This window comes from Pollachius pollachius (assembly GCF_949987615.1).
Source record: "Pollachius pollachius genome assembly, chromosome: 5".
In the NCBI taxonomy this organism is placed as follows: Eukaryota; Metazoa; Chordata; class Actinopteri; order Gadiformes; family Gadidae; genus Pollachius; species Pollachius pollachius.
Window position 1 is genome coordinate 3,583,215 of NC_136938.1, and position 20,469 is coordinate 3,603,683.

The 20,469-nt window shown below is 49.8% G+C and overlaps 1 protein-coding gene across 1 annotated transcript in view; it reads left to right on the forward strand.

The window, feature by feature from the left end:
- Window positions 1-19,910, forward strand: part of cskl (c-src tyrosine kinase-like) — a 39,174-nt gene extending 19,264 nt beyond the window's left edge. Inside the window, exons 2-13 of the mRNA XM_079737316.1 lie at window positions 1,167-1,246; window positions 2,981-3,094; window positions 3,519-3,631; window positions 8,080-8,299; window positions 12,453-12,546; window positions 13,710-13,775; window positions 14,203-14,302; window positions 14,867-14,957; window positions 15,349-15,422; window positions 16,034-16,229; window positions 17,075-17,161; window positions 18,364-19,910. Of these exons, the coding sequence (XP_079593442.1) occupies window positions 1,232-1,246; window positions 2,981-3,094; window positions 3,519-3,631; window positions 8,080-8,299; window positions 12,453-12,546; window positions 13,710-13,775; window positions 14,203-14,302; window positions 14,867-14,957; window positions 15,349-15,422; window positions 16,034-16,229; window positions 17,075-17,161; window positions 18,364-18,546 (1,353 nt within the window). The 5' untranslated portion in view covers window positions 1,167-1,231 and the 3' untranslated portion in view covers window positions 18,547-19,910. The remainder of the gene's footprint in view (window positions 1-1,166; window positions 1,247-2,980; window positions 3,095-3,518; window positions 3,632-8,079; window positions 8,300-12,452; window positions 12,547-13,709; window positions 13,776-14,202; window positions 14,303-14,866; window positions 14,958-15,348; window positions 15,423-16,033; window positions 16,230-17,074; window positions 17,162-18,363) is intronic.
- The last annotated feature ends 559 nt before the right edge of the window (window positions 19,911-20,469 follow it).

Genomic DNA, 20,469 nt, shown 5'->3' on the forward strand with positions numbered 1-20,469 from the left:
GCAGGTGAAGATATTGAAATCTCTTTTACAAGGGAGCCCTTGACTGCTGGCCGACACAATGCTTTCAGTATACGACCATGTGCTCACTCTGTGGGCTGTTTGTTTAGCGATAACATGACCGTTTAAATCCAAAAGTACCAGGAAGTAACCAGGAGTAAACCGCTGGGAAAAGGACACACTACTAGGAGTCATGTGGCGTTGTCGGCTAATCGTTGTTGACGTAATGTGACGTTAAGTAGTGGTTGTACGAAAGTGGTACACAAAAAGGGTCTGTGAACAATGTTGACTAGTTTTGGGCTACTAGTTTAACCCGTAGCCCGTTCATTTGCCAGCCGTGTCATGGCAGACCTGGTTTCCAAATCTGCAGTATAGTTAAGCCATTTATCCACAATGTTACTCAAAATAGTGTTATCGTCTCCTCTCCATCCCTTCATGCACTATAGTCCCACTTAAAGCTCCTTCAGGTGAAGCATGGTCAAGCATACACACGACAGCAGACCCTAGATCAGCCTCGGACTGGTTCTACTCCAGGCTGCACACACTCATGGAGGTGCAGATGGAGAGAGGGAGAGGCTTGTCTCTATCCAGGCTACACCAACTCCCCCTTCATTCAGATACACTCCAAGGTCACCTCTCCAAAATACGCCCTTCTGTTTTAGAGAGGAGGGAGAGGGGAGGGAGGAGGAGGGGAGGAAAGGGGAGAGGAGGAGGAGGAGGAGGAGGAGGAGGAACGGGAGGAGAGGGAGGGGAGGAGGAGTAGGACTGGGAAGGGGAGAAGAGAATGGAGGGGAGGAGAGGCAGGGGGGAGAGTGGAGAGGCAGGGGGAGGAGGGGAGATGAGGAGGAGGGGAGGAGGGGGGGGGGGAGGTGGGGCTGCTGAACACTACTGAGGGGCTCCTAGCGGAGAGCAGAGCTAAGCTCCATCGCTGCGATGCCTGATTCTACATACTAAGAAGTGGGTCCATGTATGCTCGGCTGTTATGTTGTCTTCCTCCAGGGAAGCACAGTGATAGTGTTTTTGATGCATCATTAGAAATGCTGCTGCTGCAGCACTACTGGACGTTTCTGAACAATAAATGCTTCTATCTGTTAATGCCTGTGCCTGTGGTGTCTCCGGCCCTGAGCGGACTGGATCCTAACCCCCTCCTCCTCCTCTTGTGTCCCCAGCTCCCATGGTACCTGCTGACCAGTGAGCCCGAGTGTGGACGCCCCCCCCCCCCCCACCCTGCGTCATGTCTGGGGTCCAGGTGAGAGAGGAGGGGGGCTTCAGTCCCTCCCGTGTGTTTGTCATCCTCACTGGATGAAGCCATTGTGCGGCCGGCTGGGCCCACATGCTTCCGTCTGCACACCGCCTGCCTTTGCATGATCTCCTTTAGACACATAACCGGCCTTTATGAGGCTCTGTGTCAGTCTGGGCATATAGCTCTGTCCCAGCCTCACTCTGTTAGACAAAGGGGCCCAACATACACACGCAAACATACGTTGGGATCCAATAACACTCCAGCATACCAATCCAACCAAATGAATGAAAATATGGTGTAAATATAGGACACACACACACACACACTTACATTCACACTTACATACATGCATACATACATACCACGGTCTGGGGGAATACTACATTCTGATTGGCTGCAGGGTGTGAATTAACCCCTGATATATATCAGGGATTAACCCCTTATATACATTCAAAATGAGAGCTGGTAAATTGTGAAAAATGAATTAAACTGAAATCAGACAATGCTATATACCCTAGAGTATCTGTGGTATAAAGGCTGGGAGAATTTCGAATTATAAATATGTACAATGCATGACGTTAGCTCTCTGCCATGTCGTAGCTAAGGTCCATCCTATTTACTGGAGGAGTGAACAACGTTTCTGTTACATAAGAACCTTACGGGAGGGTAATGAATGTTCCAGGTATTAGTCAAACCCTCAGGCGTTACCAGGGAAACAAAGTTATGGCTTGTGAAAAACGTTATATTTGGATTGTAAAACGCATGAAAATATAAATGAATGGTCTTAATTTATTTTCTTTGCCAAGTAACCATGGTATAAGCGGGATAATGCCCTTCGAGGTGTCCATTATCAGGAATAAATGGACTTCACGGAGGAAACCATACATTTTTAGGCCTCCGCGTCGTCCATTGATTCCTGATAATGGACACCTCGTCTGGCATTATCCCTTATATATATATATAAACACACACACACACACACACACACACACACACACACACACACACACACACACACACACACACACACACACACACACACTGCGTTACCTTGATATCAACCGTCTCTGAGCCAAAGCCTCCAACGTCGCCGCCTCACCTTCACACATAATTACACATTAGCATCCTAGCTGCCGCTCTTCCCCTGGGCCAATTAAAGACTCCACGGCAACAAAAAGAGCAAGCTCTCGCTGTCGGATCAGGCCAATAGTACGGGTAACCACTGGCAACCGCCTCCCAAGGTCAGAGACGCTCCACGCTGAGGGGAGTAGAGCCCGCCTTTAAATTGAGACACATCTGTTCTTTGAAAGAGGGTGAAAATAGACCCGGGCCAGAATAAATTATTCATCTCACGCGGTACTCAAAAGGTATTTCTCACACATTAATATATATATGAATGAACGTCTTCCTATGAATTCATAAACGGTACGATTTAGACCCAACTGAGTTTAATTATGCCTCTGTGTGGTTAAAGGCTAGAAACTAGAATGAAATGAAGTAATATGTAATATGAAAAATAATGTTATTCTTGTACTATACTCTATCATATTTTACACTAGGAACCGTCCTTGTATGATTTGTTCATGTGTATAACATAGTGCTTCTAAACAAAGTGAAACAATATGCATCCATGTATCGCCCACCTGAATGGAATCCCTGTTTAAGAAGGCCCACATGCACGGCCCCTCAGAGCCCCGTGCTGACGTCTGTCTGCTGACGTCAGTCTGGTGTTCCCCTCAGGTGCCGTGGTCCACTGGCACAGAGTGTGTAGCTAAGTACAACTTCCAGGCCACCAACGAACAGGACCTCCCCTTCGCCAAGGGAGACGTGCTGACCATCATCGGAGTCACCAGGGTGAGCGAGGCCCATTCACACTCGCAGATTTCACCCACGCAGATTTCACCCTCGCATAGACCCCGGTCAGACCCTCTCCCTGGTCCCTGGAGAGACCGGGGAGCCAGCTAGAGAGCGAACTGTTTACTGATTTACTGTAGTCAGCAAAAACTGTTCTCCAAAGTGACTTCCAGGGAATTCAGACACAGTAGTTAGTTATTTGGTTATTCGGTTTGTTAGTAGGGGTAATTAGGTGTTAGGCATTGCTCAAGGATGCTTGCTAGTAGACTGGCTTAACTGTGGATTGAAGCAATACCCTTTGCCTGATGGTCGGCTGTAACCCTATGTTTGAGCAAATGCCCGCCAGTGCAGTGCAAGTATTGCTACAGCTAAAAGTCTGTGGCTCTGTCTCACTGTTTCTCTCTCCGTCTCTCTCTCTCTCCAGGATCCGAACTGGTACCGAGCGAGGAACACGGGGGCCAGAGAGGGCACAATCCCGGCCAACTATGTCCAGAAGAGAGAAGGCGTGAAGTCAGGAGGAAAGCTCAGCCTCATGCCGTGAGTTCCCCTGAACCCTGACCCCCACTCTCCTGGCCTCAAAGCCAATCCCTGCTGATTACCAGACCTGCCCACTATGTTATCTCCTCTGGTCTTCAGGGCTCGGTCCTCTAGTGGGGATGGAGGCTGGGCTTGGTGGGGTTTCCCTGCCCGCTCTGTTTGGGCAGCAGGTTGACTCAAAGGGTTAGAACTGTAACGACAGGCTTGTGTAAAGGAAACCAAACAGGAAGTGGGAGGGCAGAGTGGTGCAGCTGTGTAACCCTCGCCTTCGTTTCACATCTCCACCAGAGATGGTTACCACGAAGCTTCTTCTAAAGCTCCGTGCTACATGTTGGGAGGTGACCTATGATGGCGGCGGGGAGGTCCTCTGGAAGTATGTCAATGCAGAATGATGGTTTCTAGGGCTGTAACGATATGCGTCTCGAAACCAAAATCGCGACACTCAAAGCCACGAACCTGTCTTGCGGTGTGAGAAGGCAGAAGCGCGACATGCGCTTTCTAAATCCCATTATCCTCGAGTCCAGATCCAGTCACGTGATATGAGCTGTTAGTGCCAAGGTTTCTGTTGTCCGGTAATAAATTAAAGGCCAGACAAAATTGAATCTCTCCGGTCAAATTGTCAAATTGAAATTTGCTAATAATCTGCCTAAATAATAGTTTGCTGACACCGCTCCTCTTATCGATGCCGTAAGTCTGCGACGAGATGCCCTCGCTGTGATGACGGCGTTCCGGTTACGGAGGATTGCATCTCTCCACAGCCTGCGAAGTCCTCATATGCGATATGAACGACATTTATCCAGAGTGGGCCAAGCGCGCAAAAATAGCCTGTGTGATCCCTGTCTCTAGTGTTTTGTGTGCTTTGACCGGCAGTTGGTCTGCTTATAGGTCGGAATGAAGCGGCCACCGATTATTGACAGGCTGGGTACTTTATTCTACCGGACTCATTTGTTTCTTCACTAGACACACACACACGCTACCGCTCGCTCTCCGCGCTCGTCAACTCACTCGTTGACGTCACTCCCACACACACACACACACACACACACACACACACACACACACACACACACACACACACACACACACACACTGCCAATCTTGCGCACACACATACGCTACTCGTAACACTATGCCTCGTTATTGCTAATCAGACGTTCATGTTTCTTCCCATCTATTTGAAAGTAAGTCTATTAAACATGTTGCATTCTATACGGCCTGATTATGACATTATTTAAGCTACATAGCCTAATAAGAAGCGATAATAGGATATTTGACCGAAAACTAAACCTATGCAGGTCACTTTCACCGGCAACGATTTTTCTAGCAGGAATGCTGGTTAGTGCTATCAAACTATTCAAATTACTATTATTTATTTGACATTAATATTTTCAAATACATAAGCCTAAACCACAAAACTAGTTGAGGGTTTTTGACTACCTGCAAGCATCCTCCAACTGCAATCTTTGGTTATTCATTTATTCATTTTGCTATACTTTAATTGTATTCTTTCTGTTCAGTGTTCCAAATTATTTGTTATTAAATGTTACATTAAGTTAATTGTTATGTAAGTGTTGTTTATATAAACTGCTTTTTAAATTAAAAAAAATCGTGGGATGTATCGAACCGTGGGTTGAAAATTGTGATACAAACCGAATCGTGAGTTGGTGTATCGTTACAGCCCTAATGGTTTCCATTTTGTACTATTTGGAAAGTGTCAAATGTTAAAATGTTTACCAACTCGACTGCTAGTGACTATTGGGGTAATTTATATTAATGTCATTTAGTCTGATTAGATCTAGAGAGAGATCCGCTTTCTGTTGATTTAAACGACTCTACCAGGAGAACGCAGAAGCTATCTGGGGATGGATGGTTGATTCCCTTTCAAGACACTCGGTCCCATAGCACACGGTCAGGCAGCGTGTCGTTATGGCAGCTCACTCCCTGCCCAGGAACCAGCATAGCAAGTGAGTCGTCTCCTGATCATCAAACCCCCGCAACTGACGTCAGCGCATAGCCGGCCGGTGGTTTCATGGCGATAGGGGTCAGCGGGGGTCGCGGGCCCTGCAGTCAGTGCTATTCGCCGGGGAAGGCCCGTGGACTGGGTAATGAATTGCTAGCAGATGTGTCTGGGAAGGACCTCTCCCTTTACACGGCCTTACATAATGGCAACAGAGGGGCTCTGTGTGCAAACGGACGCACACTCCCCTCATCTCTCTGGTGCTTCCTGGATATCTCTTATTTCATTAAGCTGCTCTCTATCGCCTCCCTGTGGCGGGGACATTGGGCTTATGGGGGGGGGGGGGGGGATGTAAGGGACAGAATGACAGCGCCCCCATGGCGTCTGGATCGGTCTCTGGCGTCGCAGACGGTGTCCTCGTCCAGTGCCCACTGGGTTGTGTTCCGAGCTGTGAACACGGTGTATCTGATTTGATCCGTGGGGATTTGAGTGGATCATGTGAAAGTGAGCAAACCCACGAGCCAGCTGGGTGCCGGCCCGGCGAGGGGGGAGCAGAAACATCTCGGTGGGGGGGGGGGGGGGGGGGGGGGGGGGCTGTGATTATGTCATCGTCGCGGGTTAGCGCTCCGCTTGTGGGGAACTGACAAACTGAACATGTAAATGTGCTGTGTTTTGATGGAAAGGCGAGCTGGGGGAAATGGCTGTGGAAAAGAGGAAGTTCATATCTGAGTGGTGACTCAGAAGGCTGGCACTCAAACGTTCATCCGCAGCCACGGGCGATGGCTGGGTGTGGGTGTGGTGCTGCTGGCGCCGGAGACCAGGGTCATGGTGTACCTTGTAGCAGCGAGCCCCAACGTTCTTGGTCCCCCGCACTTGGGGCACACGCTCTGCTCCTCTCTGCTACGCTCTGCACCGCTCTGTCTCTACAGGGAGGTGGAGGAGGAGGAAGCCGGGGAGAATCAATAAGTTAATTAGCGCCCACTGGCCAGCCGGCCTGACAGACGGCCCCCGCCGTGGGCGTCTCTGCCACCGTCTGTCCCACGCTGCTGCTGGGGGGGTTGGTTGGCGGGGCCGGTTCACACGTCCTCTCCTCCTGACGGTGGTCCTTTGATCTCCTCTGCCTGTGGCTCTGGCCTGTGGGGGGGGGGGGGGGGGGGGGGGGCCCTCATATTGGATGAGAAGCCAAAAACCTGCAACGCTGACAACATTTGAAATGTATATTTAGTAACGTTCAGGATACATATATTATGCATACGGGAAGGGACAAAATGGCAGCTAAAAATATGAGTAAAGGTCAACGTCTAATTCAGGGGAAGAGAGGCGTAACGCGATGTGTAACGCCAGCGTTCCCAGAAAGCCTTCCACTCATACCCCGTACCGATGGCTGCAGCCCCGCGGCCCCTCTGGCCACATCACACTGTGATGTTCACTGCTGACTGCGCTGCGTGGCACTGGTGCAGTCGTCTCGCTCGGCTGATATTGCAATACATAAATCACCTGGTGTGGCCGGTGCCGCCCGGGTCGACTCGGGGGGTCCGTGGGGGACGGGGGGTATCCCTGTTGCTGCAGAGGGGGTGTTGGTCTAGACTGCTTTCAAAGCAACCTTGAGAAAAGGATGTTCAGCGATAATTTCAGAGCTCCGACCAGACGTCGAACATGGCGACCTTCATCGAAACGGGGATGGAATCCTTAAGAAGTCTCGTTGAAATTTGAACGCATGATTTGATGTGTGACCAGGGTTAATTCATGCTTGTACGATATATATATAGATATATTTCATTTATTTTATTTATTTATTTATATCTGATCATAGCAGTATGAAGTGGTGTTTTGCAGAGGAGATTAGCTAGCTAATGTTATTGTCCTTTCTTCTTCTTATGTTTCCAAAAGAAGCATAAATTGCTGCAGTTTATGATCCTAGCTCCCAGCCGCTACGATGGGGTTAGCCTAGCTCCCAGCCGCTACCGTGGGGTAAGCGTAGCTCTGAGCGTCCTGCCAGACGGCCCCACCGCCGTGTTCCTGTTCGCTCAGCTTCCTGTTATGCGTTTGAGCTCGTTTAGCGGTGTGTTGGGAGCACTGTTTCCTGTTGTTTTAGGTCAGGTACTGTCTTCTGGTCTCCCCCCCCCCCCCCCCCCCCCCCCCCACACCGACTCTCCTGCTGAAGCAGAACAGACCGGGACAGCCCGTGTGTAGTACAACATTCCCCCCCCCTTTCCATGGGGGGTTCACCTCTCCTCTCTGAGACGTGTGCGGGGCTCAGTGGCATTTCTGGCAGAAACTGAAACCTTGGATCCAGAGCAACCGAGAACTGGGTTAGCACCGTTGGTCAGTAGTGCTGGCTCAACGGTACATGGGCAGGGATACGCTTGGGCCGGCCTGGGGTTCAGACTTGTGTTCTTATTCCTTCTCCTCTTCTTCCTCCTCCTCTTCCTCCCTCTACTCCTTCTCCTTCCTCCCCCCTTCTTCATTCTACCTCCTTCCTCCTCCCCAGGTGGTTCCATGGTAAGATCACGAGGGAGCAGGCTGAGCGGCTCCTGTACCCCCCGGAGACGGGCCTGTTCCTGGTGAGGGAGAGCACCAACTACCCGGGCGACTACACCCTCTGCGTCAGCTGCGACAGCAAGGTGGAGCACTACCGCATCATCTACCACAACGGCAAGCTCAGCATCGACGAGGAGGAGTTCTTTGGCAACCTCATGCAGCTCGTGGAGGTGAGAGACGGAGTCGAGTCCCGTCTGGCAGGCCCCAAAGCCAGCTTTATCTGGTTATGTCTGTCGGTGCTAAATCCCATCCATTCACTCATTCATTCACTCACTCATTCATCCATTCATTCACCCGTTTGTGATTTGTTATTTCCATCAGGGGGCAAATCCGGCATTGTTTTTTTATTCAGGGTTACGGTGATCCTGTTGTTTTTTTAATGCAGTCTTTTATGCAGATTTTAACGGTGTCCATCTGGGTGATTTTGAAAACACGAGACGTATCCGGGTTAGTTGTGCTTTGGTCAGGCTGCAGTTAAGGGCAGGGTGCTTTGTTATCTGCCCGTGGTGAAGAAATATTGACCCAGCGTTGACTGGGTCTCGACTTTGAGGGGTCAGGACTGTTTTTGTTTTTTACATATTTCTTCACTACTGGAATGTATACAGGAGAAGAGAAAGAGAGTAATTCTCTTCATGGTGGACCAGTACCTTGCTCTGCTACACATGTCCTCCCTGTTCCAGAGACCCTTCATCATGTTAACATGCTACACGCGTGTAAAAGACAACGTTTTACTGCCCTCAGGTTTATAATGTCAGCCGTATTTCTTTGTAACTAAAGGGCACATGTTTGCCCGGGGTCCTCATTATTTTCTGACATTCTTAATGTTTCTTCAATTATATTTCCTGTCACCATGAAAAGAAAATCTGAAATCCAATTTCCGTATTTAACAAGTTTCAATGACATTTACATGAACACCGGATTCAAATATTTAAACTTGTTTAAGGCAAACAGCACTTTGGATGGCGTGTTATGAGCGTTTTTCTCTGTTTCATATTTTAGTTGTATTATCAATTCTAGATTAATCAATGGAAAAGAAACAGGGGGATTGTGGTATTTGTGAAACCGGAATGACCAAAATGGAGCTGGTTTGTTTCTTAAGATTGATACGTAGTCAAGCCGGCTCTTTAAGATCATTCCAGCTGAACCATTGGGCTCACTGGCTCTTTAAGGCTGTTGAGATCCGCTCACGTTGCTCTCCCTCTCTGAGAGCGGTGAAGGAGGCAGGTGATCAAAGGGTCTTCCCACCTTACGCACCAGAAGGCGTTCACTGGCTCCACATTGGGCCCCCGGGCCGGGCCCTCACTACACGCCTGTCGTCTGTCCCCTCTCATTTCCCTTTTCTTTTGTTTCTCGCTTTTTGTTTCTCGCCTCCTGCTGGACGTATTGGCGCCCTTCTCTCGCCCGCCTCCTTTTCATCTCGCTCTTTTCTTCCCTTCTCCTCCCTTGTCATCTCCGTCTCTGCGCTCCATAGTAGGCTGAGAGAGGATTCCTGGCATTCCTCTTTGTGTCGACGTGGGCCACGCTGCTGTTGCCTAACCGCCCTTCCCCCCCCCCACCCCACAATGCAGAGGAACCAGTCCAGGGCTGGGCTGGGTAAGGCACCCGTCAAGGCAGAGGGCTGATACTGGGAGAGGTTCAAGTCTGTTCTCGGGTCGGGGTTATAAACGCAGTCGCAGATCCGTTTACCCGCTTCAAAAACACAAAGTGACGGATGGGGAACAGATTCAAACCGAAAAGTAGTACATACTTATTGTATGTTGTACATCCTGGCACTTAATGTACACACTTATTGTATGTTGTAGGTCCTGACACTTAAAAATAGTACGTGGCATTGTGTATCATCTTATCCTAGCTATCGTGTATGCGGGAAATGGGTTAACCTAGCGGTTGTTAGTGCTTGGCACTTGGTTCTATGAACATCCTTACTGTACCGAAAGCGCTATATTGTTTCCCTTCTTCTGACAAATGTACTTGTTGTAAGTCGCTTTGGTTAAAAGCGTCTGCTAAATGCCCTGAATGTAAATGTAAATTACGGTGATGTTTTCTACATGGAGGGGATTTGAGCATTGTGGAGCCTTCTTTGAGGGTAATACAGGCACCCTGATGTCTGCCCGGCTCTGTGCATTAAGAAGGCGTTGGACATGAAGCGTGAGTGGGTAGCTAGGGGTGAACCGTACAAGACGCTGCTACTATGAATAATCACAATACTACATGGGTGTTCTGCTGGAAGCCAGTGTGAAATACAGATTTATTTTACTGCATTTAGATAAACCTTTGGCAATAGTAAGGAACTGGTCTGTGACCACTGATACTGTGCATAATCAGCATCTTGGCAGCGCTGGTCTTAATGACTTGATGTGTAATTGGTGTATATTCTAGAAGGAAGTTCTGTTTCAGCACTCTGCTGCCCACTGGTGGTTAAAACTAAAAGCTACAACATTAACTCATTGAAGCAACGGAATTACAATTAATTAGTTGCGTCTGTTTAATACTTAAATATCATTATTTTAAGCAGTCCAGTTTATTTAGATATCTCCCGTTTAAAATCCCAATCAATACATATTCAATTTAAGAATCAAAGTGTATTTTAAAAACTACTAGTTTGTTTTTATGAATGAATAAGAGGGTAACATTGCCACAAGTAATAAATATATTAATATTATACACTGAGGGTTCATTTGCATTTCTCCCTGACATCTTCATGGCACATTGAGTTTGTAACGGCTACAGAATGTGAGCTTTGAACTCCCGGAGCAGAAGGAAACCCTTCAAAGTAGAGCGTCATTTCCTTGAATTTCCCACGATTCAGGCTAATGTTTGACTCGGTTTATGATGTAATTTCTACGTTTGAAATCTCTGCACATGAGCGGGAGCGTCTAATTAGGGTGGCTGGAGACTATGTAGAAGACCAAAGCCACGACGCCACCCAGCGCTGCTGATGTGTTTGAAGACGTTCAACCGTTCCGTTTCACACAGCGGGGCGACGCCGCGTCGGGAATCCTTCTAAAACGGCGCGCCTTCTTCGACTGGACCCAGCAGGAAGTCATGGAGCATGAATAACCTAACCCCCCCCCATGCCCCTCTCTGCCAGGACGCCAAGCATGGTTCTGGGAGGTGTATGCTACTGCATTAATTAAACATATTACACCATTGGAGCACCTGCTTAAGAGCCACGATCAATCTCCTGGCTGTTCACTCTGAATTACACCATCCGCTCGCTCTCTCTCTCTCTCTCTCTGTCTCTCTCTGTCTACCTCTCTGTCTGTCTGTCTCTTTGTCTGTCTGTCCGTCTGTCTGCCTCTCTCTCTCTTTGTCTGTCTACCTTTCTCGCTTTCTCCAAAATCTGAATCTTGCATCAGATTTGTATGTTATTATTGATCCTCCTCTAGATCTTCGAACGTCTTAATCCCTCTCCCGCGCTTCCTCTCACCTCCTCCTCCATGTCTCTTCTTCCCCCCCTCTCCAGGTGACGGGGGTGTGTGGTGGGAAGGGTTCAGTATAGGAGGGGTGGTCTGATACTGGGTCGATAGGTCCGCTTCTATTTTGATCTTGCGTCAATATGAACCTCACACCGCACCGCGACCATCTTCAGACGGAGGACTGGCTGTGGGCGGATATGGTCGTGGATCCGTGGGGGGGATAGAGACCACAAGGGCTGACCTTTCACCCACTGATCCCCGTCAAAAACCCCCGCCCCTTTGCTGGGTGCTGCGTTAATCCCCCCCCCCCCCTCTGCGTGGGCGCAACGCGACCTTGAGCTCCGATATAGAACGATAAACCTACAACGAAATACACACCCACGCACGCACACACACACTTAAGAACCGTCTGTGGTTAATAAGTCTGCATACAGAACATAAATTGTGCAGGAAGTGCAAACATCTCCATCTTTATGTCCCAAAGTGCATCATGGGAGATGTAGGCCTGTACTGTGTTGTGACTCGGCACTAGACCACTCATATTTGAAGTGCGGCCTGCCGGCCGGGCCCTTAACAGGCCCAACGTTGCTTTGTTCCATTCCTCGTCTTGCACCTTGTCTTGTACCTATGCATCTCCCACGGTCTCGATGTGCGTCTCCTGAGACCTGTGGAGAGGAGCTGAGGTTCTGCCGAGGTCCTCGCGGTCTCAGGACTAATCCGTCCTGACCCCGCGTCACTTCAGCTCCGTCGTCCCAGAGGAACACTGAGTTCACAGCGGCTGCACCTCCACCCAAACCCCACCTCGCTCCCCCCGCCTGTAGAGTCGACACGTCTCCAACAGGGACTGGTGAACTAACTCTGTGTGTGTGTGTGTGTGTGTGTGTGTGTGTGTGTCCGCCTGCAGCACTACACCAAAGACGCCGACGGCTTGTGTACCAAGCTGATCAAGCCCAAGCTGATGGAGGGAACGGTGGCGGCGCAGGACGAGTTCTCCAGGAGTAAGAACACACACAAACACCTGAGACACACACAAACACCTGAGACACACACACACACAACTGATGCACACACACACACACACACACCTGACACACACACACACCCACGACACACTCCTCGTGCACACACACACAAACCTGACGCACTCTCTCCTTGTGCATACACAAATGCACACTTTCACACACACTTGCATCCTCTCGCACGCTTATGCATGCATACAAACACACACACTAACCTCAGACTCGCACTGTTCTTGTGCGTGCACAAATGCGCAGGCACACACACACACAATGTCACGCTTAGAGGTTGGCATGTAAGGGCATATAGAAGGACATCCCTAAAGAGAACACACACACACACTGAAACGCACACGCCTCGGCCGTATACTGCTCTACACACACACAGCTGCCAGGGGGATGATGCCCGTCCTAAGCTCCACTAACACTAGTCCTCTGGGTAATCAAGGCTTACCCACACGCTGATCTGAACGGCTGACGGCCACTAACGTGGTTCTGAAGGGCAGCAACACCCACCTCTCTTAGACACCGGACCCACGTACGCTGTCGTCACGCACGCTGTTGTTTGTTGGGTGTGCCTGAACACCCTTAAGAATTACCCTGATCCCAGCCTGAAGAGCGTCAATCAAGAGTATTAACCTCTGTGTGATCGCTCCCTTCAGGACACGGAGGGTCTTAGATGACTCTTAATGTCACGTCTTCTCTCTCTCTTCTTCTTTTTCCTTCTTCTTTTCACGACAAGCTTGGTTTCCCCGTTAATGGCCGACTGTTGACAGTCGCTGCCAAGTGAAACTGCAACACCCATGTGTTCAAACCTGGGTGTTGAAGCACGGCGGATGCTGCAGTTACACTGAATCAGTCACACTGGATTCTACCGCTTTGCCTGAGAGTCCTGTGAACGTTAACTCTGAGGGGCTACTTGCAGGGCAGTGGTCCACTGGGATGACCCGGCCCCTCCCACCCGGGCATCCTTGCATTAAAAGCCACACCACACACACACTACGTCTGGAAGAGATCCAGAAGATCCCGGCCGGCTTGATGTGTGACATGGCGACCGCCTTCTCTGCGTGGTCGCTGTTGGGTTGAACTTCAGAGGCGTGAGGGTCAGTGTTGAGGACTGATGGTTTTTGTCTCTCTCTCTGCAGGCGGCTGGTCTCTAAACAGGAAGGAGCTGAAACTCATCCAGACTATCGGGAAAGGAGAGTTCGGAGGTAAAGGCGTCTGCTGGGGCAGGACGGGTTCTGGGGAGAGCTCTGCTTAGTGTCACGACAAACCAAAGGGAATATTTACTGTAGGGGTGAGACAGCCGTCACGCTGTTCTGCAGTTCTTACTTCTCTGCTAAATACATTCTGCTCTGTTAAGTAGAATGGTGCGTGGGCGGAGGTTGGTGTTATGAACGTTTTATGAACATTTACTCAACACCATTAGGTGTGTATCAGTAAGGCAGATGAGTCGTGCGGAGAGCCTCCCCCATCACAGCTTTACCTGGGAGAGCTCAGCTGTACTCAGCTCTGCGTGGATAACAGCGCTTTAAATGTACTCAGCGAGGGTATGAAGGCATGATTGGGAATCGATGTCAGTTGGCACCTATAGCTTTTAAGTGTGTGTGTGTGTGTGTGTGTGTGTGTGTGTCTCAGACGTCATGGTTGGAGACTACAGGGGGACCAAGGTGGCAGTGAAGTGCATTAAGAACGACGCCACGGCGCAGGCCTTCATCGCTGAGGCCTCCGTCATGACGTAAGACCCCCGCTGTGCTGTGGCCCACTTTAAATAAAACCTGTAAACACAAAACACACACAAGGCGGTGTCTTCCAGTGAACATGTTCCTGTCTTTACACATATACTATTCAGTTATTAAACCTTCTTAACACATACACTGTTTAGTTATTTCAATGTGTTAAGACATATACTATTTAGTTATTCAACTGTCTTAACACATACACTGTTTAGTTTAATCTTAACATGGGTCTCTTAGCGGTCGCTTGTATCCAAATAAACTTAGCGGCAGTTGAGATATAAAATCCTTCAGACGCGGGTTGGAGTTAGGCCTTTGGTGGGCACTGGGATTCAACCCTAGAACCTTTTACGCCTTGGAGGCAAACACCCTAGCCACAAGACTAGAAAAAACACAACCATGTGAAAGGACTTCTGAGTACAGGAATAGCGTGCTTGGCTCTCGCTCTTCATGCAGAGATGAAATATCACATCAACAGAAGCGGTAAACAGCTGAAGTGTCTGTTTGTTGTTGTTGTTGTTGATGGTTCCACCCCTGACCTTTGACCTCGGGGTCTTCCTCCACAGACAGCTGAGGCACAACAACCTGGTGCAGTTGCTCGGGGTGATAGTGGAGGAGCGGGGCAGTCTCTACATCGTCACGGAGTACATGGCCAAGGTCAGAGCCCCCCCCCCCCCCCACCAAGCTGCTCTCCTCCTACGTCTCCTGACGTAGACCAGAAGATGGAACGGACCATCTCCATCCGTCTAGTTTTCTCTCAAAGCGGGCTAGATTAGGACATTCTGAGTTGTAGACGTTTCTACTTTGCCTCTTAGTCCATGGCCCCTCAGAGGTCAGATCCTATGATGGAATCATTTATTTTTTCAAATAAATCCACGCAATTTTGGCTTATTTTATATAGAAATGTTTAAGGTGGTATAAAATAAAAGCCATGTAATTTCCCTTTCCTAAAGAACCGTTTAAGGTGGTATAAAGTAGATCTATCAGTTATCGTGTTGTCCGCTGGTATCAGCGGTGATGTGCTCACCCCCGTGCTTCCTGTCCACAGGGCAGTCTAGTGGACTACTTGCGGTCCAGAGGACGGACCGTCCTGGACGGGGACTGTCTACTCAAATTCTCCCTGTGAGTTCCCTCCTCCCTCCGCCGCTAGACTCTCTGAACCGGGTCGTCTGATCAGCACTCAGCAGTCAGTCGCTCTTTTGAGCCATGGGCTCATTGGTTCATCTGGCATGTACATAAGAAAGACTTCAATAGTCCTTTGCAATTATCTGCCTGAAGATTCACAGCTTCAGCCAGTGTGAGGAATACAACAGCTCTGTGTGATGGGTTTAACCAGCGGCAGAAACCCACCACTCATGGGAGGGTGTAAATGGTTAGGAAAGGATTTGGTCGTTTCTCCTTTCCAGTCATCAAAGTTCTCCACAATCAATACGCTGTCACGTATGTTCAGAGTTGAAGACATGTCTCAAATAGTTGTTGATGGTCAATGTCTTGACTTGTCTCTGTCTCTGTCTCTGTCTCTCCCTCTCTCTCTCCCTCCCTGTCTTTCTCTCCCTCTGTCTCTGTTTCTCTATGTGTCTCTCCCTCTATCTCTCATCATCTCCCTCTGTGTGTTTGTCTCTCTTTCTCTCTGTCCCTCATCCTCACCCTCTCTGTCTTTGTCTCTGTCTCTCTCTCTCTGTCCCTCTCTCTCCCTCTCTCCCTCTCTCCCTCTCCCCCTCTCCCTCTCCCAGTGACGTGTGTGAGGCCATGGAGTACCTTGAGGCCAACAACTTCGTCCACCGGGACCTGGCGGCGCGCAACGTGCTGGTGTCGGACGAGCACATCGCCAAGGTCAGCGACTTCGGTCTGACCAAGGAGGCGTCGTCCACGCAGGACACGGCAAAGCTGCCCGTCAAGTGGACCTCCCCCGAGGCCCTCCGAGAGAAGGTGGGCCCCCCCACCCCTCACCGACTGCCTCGGACCGGTTCTGGTCCTCAAGTCACACCCATTGTGTATGCGTTGATCCGTTGAGCGTCTCAGTCAGGCCCACCATATGCAGCATCCCTAGACTGGGTAGCCCCGCCCATTCTGCCGGCTATTTGAGTTCGGGGGTCTGGAGAAGAGCAATGCATTTCTTTCTAGTTTCGATACAATTTGCGGGAGCCAATCACCAAGCTGGCTTTTCCCCCTGGCGCGCTATTGGCTGGTTTAAAACAATGACGACAGGGAAGCCACGGCAAGCAGCCAATTGCGTACAGAGTCATTTGAACTAGGCCCGTTGATCACGCCTCTTGTGCTGAAGAAAAGTACAGCAGCTTCTCCAGACCAAAGTGCAATCTAAGATTGAGCTTGGTCTGGCAATAGCTGGGCTACCACATCCCCATTGTCAGAGCCACAATATGAGGCTATAATTAAATTTTCAATTCAATTTCATTTTTACAGCCCTTTTTCACAGGTACAGTCTCAAAGGGCTTAACAGGCCATATATTTATGAAAAACCCCTGACCCGAGCCCCCCAGAGAAAAGCGCTGTATAAATGCGGTCCATTTTCCATTATGTATTCTAGTTTGGTGATTGTAGATTTTTATTCATGAGGACAGGTCATTCTGCAAGTCAGTTCTTGAATGTCAATTTCCACTTGTATAGTTATACTTTAAAAACATGGGTGTTTGATATTAACCGTGTTTTGAACGTTGACCGTGGTGACGATGCCGGCTCAAGAACGTTGACTCCAGGAGTTTGCCTGCTCTTTATTCACAGCCAGCCTTTGTCCCTTTTGTCTCGCCCTGCAGCGCTTCTCCACCAAGTCGGACGTCTGGAGTTATGGGATCTTGCTGTGGGAGATCTATTCCTTTGGGCGCGTGCCTTATCCCAGAATTGTAAGTAGGAGCTCTCTGTTCTGCCAAGAACCTGTTGGCCATTTGATATACATAAATAAATAAACTATATTGGTTAATGTGGCTGGGGTGTCTTTGAAGCGTCTTTCCATCTGCGTACATAGAGGTTAAACACAGCATGGATGACCCACACCCGCGCACATTGACTGTTTATATAGCCCTTAATCCCAGGTACAGTCTCTACACAATCACTCTTAATGGGCCAAGGTTATTTATGATACTGTGGCGGTACAGCTTAGTGGGCCCTGGGTTAACTTAACATGAATATCTACCACGTTCCTCTGTAGCCGTAGATGCATTATCCATAGTGCATTCATGAGCATCAGCGCAGTAAACACGGAGAAGTGTTCCCAGGCCGGACCAGGCGGGTCAAACCCTCTGAGGACCAGCAGAGGGCGTGCTTTATCGAGGACTCACCCTCCCAGAAGGGTCTTTTCAGTCCGTCCCCATCTGGATCTGGCTCTCTGTTGCCCTCTCTGGCTGGCTCAGATTTGTGACCAAATTTCACAAATCAAAACACCTATAAAAAAAATACATATTATTCTATATCTATTATTTTTTATCTAATAGTTAAAAGGGTCAAAAGTCAACGCACACATTTATACATTTTGTGAAATAATAAATACTCGCTCTTCCCTGTTTTCAATCTCTGCCTCTGTCTCTCTCCATGTCTCTTTCTCTCTGCTCTCTGCTCTTGGCCTCTCTCTCTCTGCTCTCTGCTTTCGGCCTCTTTCTCTCTGCTCTCTGCCTCTCTCTCTGCTCTCGGCCTCTCTCTCTCTGCTCTCTGCTCTTGGCCTCTCTCTCTCTGCCTTCCTCCCTGTCTCTTTCTCTTTCTATCTGCTCTCTGCTCTTGGCCTCTCTCTCTGTGTCTCTCTCTGTGTCTCTTTCTCTTTCTCTCTGCTCTCTGCCTCTCTCTCTCTGCTCTCTGCTCTCGGCCTCTCTCTCTCTGCTCTCTGCCTCTCTCTCTGCTCTCTGCCTATCTCTCTGTCTCTCTCTGTGTCTCTTTCTCTTTCTCTCTGCTCTCTGCCTCTCTCTCTCTGCTCTCTGATCTCGGCCTCTCTCTCTCTGCTCTCTGCCTCTCTCTCTCTGCTCTCGGCCTCTCTCTCTCTGCTCTCTGCTCTCGGCCTCTCTCTCTCTGCTCTCTGCTCTCGGCCTCTGTCTCTCTGCCTCTCTATCCCTCTCAGCCGCTGAAGGACGTGGTGCCCCGGGTGGAGAAGGGCTATAAGATGGACGCCCCTGAGGGCTGCTCGCCAGTGGTGTACGACCTGATGAAGCAGTGCTGGACCCTGGACGCGGCCGTGCGGCCCAGCTTCCACATGCTGGGGGAGAAGCTCAAGCACATCCGGGCCAAGGAGCTGTACCTGTGAGGAGGAGGAGGAGGAGGAGGAGAGACCCAGGGAGGAGGAGCAGCAGGAGGAGGGGGAGGAGACCGGACGTAGCCCGGCACAGCACTACCTGTAACCACGCTGTTGCCCCGTGGGGACTCCCTCCCTCCCTCCCCCCTCTCTCTCCCCTGGCCAACCCCTGCCTGTTAGCCATCCCCCCTCTGCTTCCATTAGCAACGAAAAGACTGTTTTTCCTGTCGGTGTCGTATAGCTTCAGCCAGGAGGGTGCCCCGCGCTCGGAGAGGGGGTCACCGTGCTCTCCACCTCTCCCTCCCTCACTCTCTCTCTCTCTGTCCCGCCCTCTCTCTCTCTCTCTCTCTTTCTGCATCACTCTTCTTCACTCACTCCAGGTTGATCTTCTTTTTGGATCAAGGTGTTTTTTTAAGTTGTGTCTGCGCTCCTCCCTCCTCTTGTGGACACACGGCGTTGATGATGAAGATGAGGAGGAGGAGGAGGGGAGGCTGGCCTTTTCTTCCTCCACCACATGACCGGGACCCCTAGCTCCGCCTCCATCTGCCCCACAGCCCCACGTGCCAAGACATGCTGCTGCATGCTTACAATGTCCCCTACTACACCCCCCCCATGCAGTCCCTCAGTCCAGACACCATCAACACCCCCTGCGTTGTGTGTGTGTGTGTGTGTGTGTGTGTGTGTGTGTCCAGGTGTGTGTGTGTGTGTGTGTGTGTGTCCAGGTGTGTGTGTGTGTGTCCAGGTGTGTGTGTGCGTCCAGGTGTGTGTGTGTGTGCGTCCAGGTGGGGGCCTTCTCGCTGAGCCAAAGTGCCTCCAGTCCAGAGCATCAGACTTCCCTCGCTCGCCCATCAGACGATTCGCTCGTTCCTTTTTTTAAGTTCATTATTTTTTATGGATCTTTTTTCATTGTGTTGTTGTGTTCTTCTGTTGCATCACGGCTGATCAGGGACATTTATCGATGAGCCCCCCCCCTCCCCCTCCCTGTTCCTCCCCCCTCCTCCCCCGTTAAAGAGAGCATCCACAGGGAGACGGGGGAGACATGGGGGAGGCGTCCCGCCGGCCGCCATGTTGGATCCCTGGGGGTAAGGGACGGGGGGAGAAACAGTTCACTAACGCGGTCGAGTCGTTAAATGTGGGCTTTTTATATTAAAATATATTTAAAGGATTAAAAAAAAAAAACTACTCAAAGTGAACAAGGAAGAAAAAAAAAAACGGACCGAGAACTGACATCTGAAGGACTTGGAAGGGAGGGGGGGCAGGGTCCCGGAGGCAGGGGGCGCGCTGGGTGACCGCCTCCGGGTCGTCCAGGGCGGGTGGTGCATGCTGAGTGGGGGAGGCCTCGGGTTCAAACGTCAGTGCTTTCGATGTTCATTGTTTAATTATGCTACCATGATTATGAATAAATCATTCCATCTGAACAGCCTGGATGTCTTACCGTGTGTGTGTGTGTGTGATCAGACAGAACATCAACACTGACTATGACATCAATGATTGTGTGAGTTTACCGCTTCGTTTAAAGCTGAGGTAGGCAACCGGCCGAAGTAAGGTTGATTTTGAAAGTATGGTGTGAAAAAATAATTCCATCGCTCCCTTTAGGCCTTCCTCCAAAGCCACGCCCCCAAAACATGACTAGCTCAGTACCTTTAGCAATAGGTCTGCTAGCCTCCGTTAGCCGGGTAGTCGTCAATCATTTCATTTGAGCCGAATTAAATTATTGGACAGGGTTTTCACAGGCCTGTGCCAGCCACAGACACCAGATTTTGTAGTCAGAACATGCAATTTATTGTTTGTCAGGATGTTAAGAGTATTAAACAAATATTTCCTCAATGTTAAATAAATGTCCTACCGTAGCTTTAACTGAAACTGGCTCACCTCAATCAGGATACAGAACGTGACAGGGATCTTAATTTCTACCATAGAGCCTGTAGCATCTGT